This window comes from Seriola lalandi, unplaced genomic scaffold (genome assembly GCF_002814215.2).
Source record: "Seriola lalandi dorsalis isolate HSWRI2012SDOR001 ecotype SW California unplaced genomic scaffold, Sedor1 jcf7180002038788, whole genome shotgun sequence".
In the NCBI taxonomy this organism is placed as follows: Eukaryota; Metazoa; Chordata; class Actinopteri; order Carangiformes; family Carangidae; genus Seriola; species Seriola lalandi.
In genome coordinates this window covers 1-837 of record NW_019509364.1, presented here as the reverse complement: position 1 = coordinate 837, position 837 = coordinate 1, and the positions used below count along the sequence as shown (strand labels likewise).

The 837-nt window shown below is 47.0% G+C and overlaps 1 protein-coding gene across 1 annotated transcript; it reads right to left on the bottom strand.

Moving 5' to 3' along the window:
• Positions 1 to 52: 52 nt before the first annotated feature.
• LOC147819837 (uncharacterized) lies at positions 53 to 815 on the bottom strand (the record flags this gene model as incomplete). The annotated part of the gene is made up of 3 exons (XM_087170178.1): positions 781 to 815; positions 205 to 675; positions 53 to 82 (listed from the first exon to the last, which is right to left on the bottom strand). Coding segments are annotated over exons 2-3 (426 nt in total), but the record flags the coding sequence as incomplete, so codon positions are not given.
• Positions 816 to 837: the final 22 nt, after the last annotated feature.

Below are 837 nucleotides of genomic sequence, written 5' to 3'. Positions count from 1 at the left end.
TCGATGGAAAACAGATAAATTTCTAAATATTTTTAGGAAAGTTGTTTCTTACCATATTTGCGAGCTTTTGCACCAGCGTAACCTGTGAAATGCAGACACAACAAGACTTTATTAGCAAGTGGATCTCTTAGAATATTTGTCTGTTGTCCAATATAAATATATATATTTATATATCCTCATCTTTCATTCTAATCTTCATCCTACCTCCAGGTCCATAGCCAGCACCACCAGGTCCGACTCCTCCCCCAGGTCCATAGCCAGTACCAGCACCACCTGGTCCAACTCCACCTGGTCCAAAACCTGTACCAGCACCACCAGGTCCCACTCCTCCTCCAGGTCCATAGCCAGTACCAGTACCACCAGTTCCAACTCCACCTGGTCCAACTCCTCCTCCAGGTCCATAGCCAGTACCAGTACCACCAGTTCCAACTCCACCTGGTCCATAGCCTGTACCAGCACCACCTGGTCCGACTCCACCTGGTCCATAACCAGTACCAGCACCACCAGGTCCAACTCCTCCGCCAGGTCCATAGCCAGTACTGGTGCCACCAGTTCCAACTCCACCTGGTCCGAAACCAGTACCAGCACCACCTGGTCCATAACCAGTACCAGCACCACCAGGCCTGACACCACCAGGACCTGTTCCTGGACCTCCAAGCGCTCCACTCAACATGCCTATAAGGAGAAAACAGTCCTATTTTAATTGGTATTCTTTGTGAAATACAGTCGTACAATAACAGTGAAGTTACATGAAGTATATAATTATATAACTGTTCTTACCGTATTTACGAGCTTTGGCACTGGCATCATACCCTGAAATACAAAGATATTGATTAT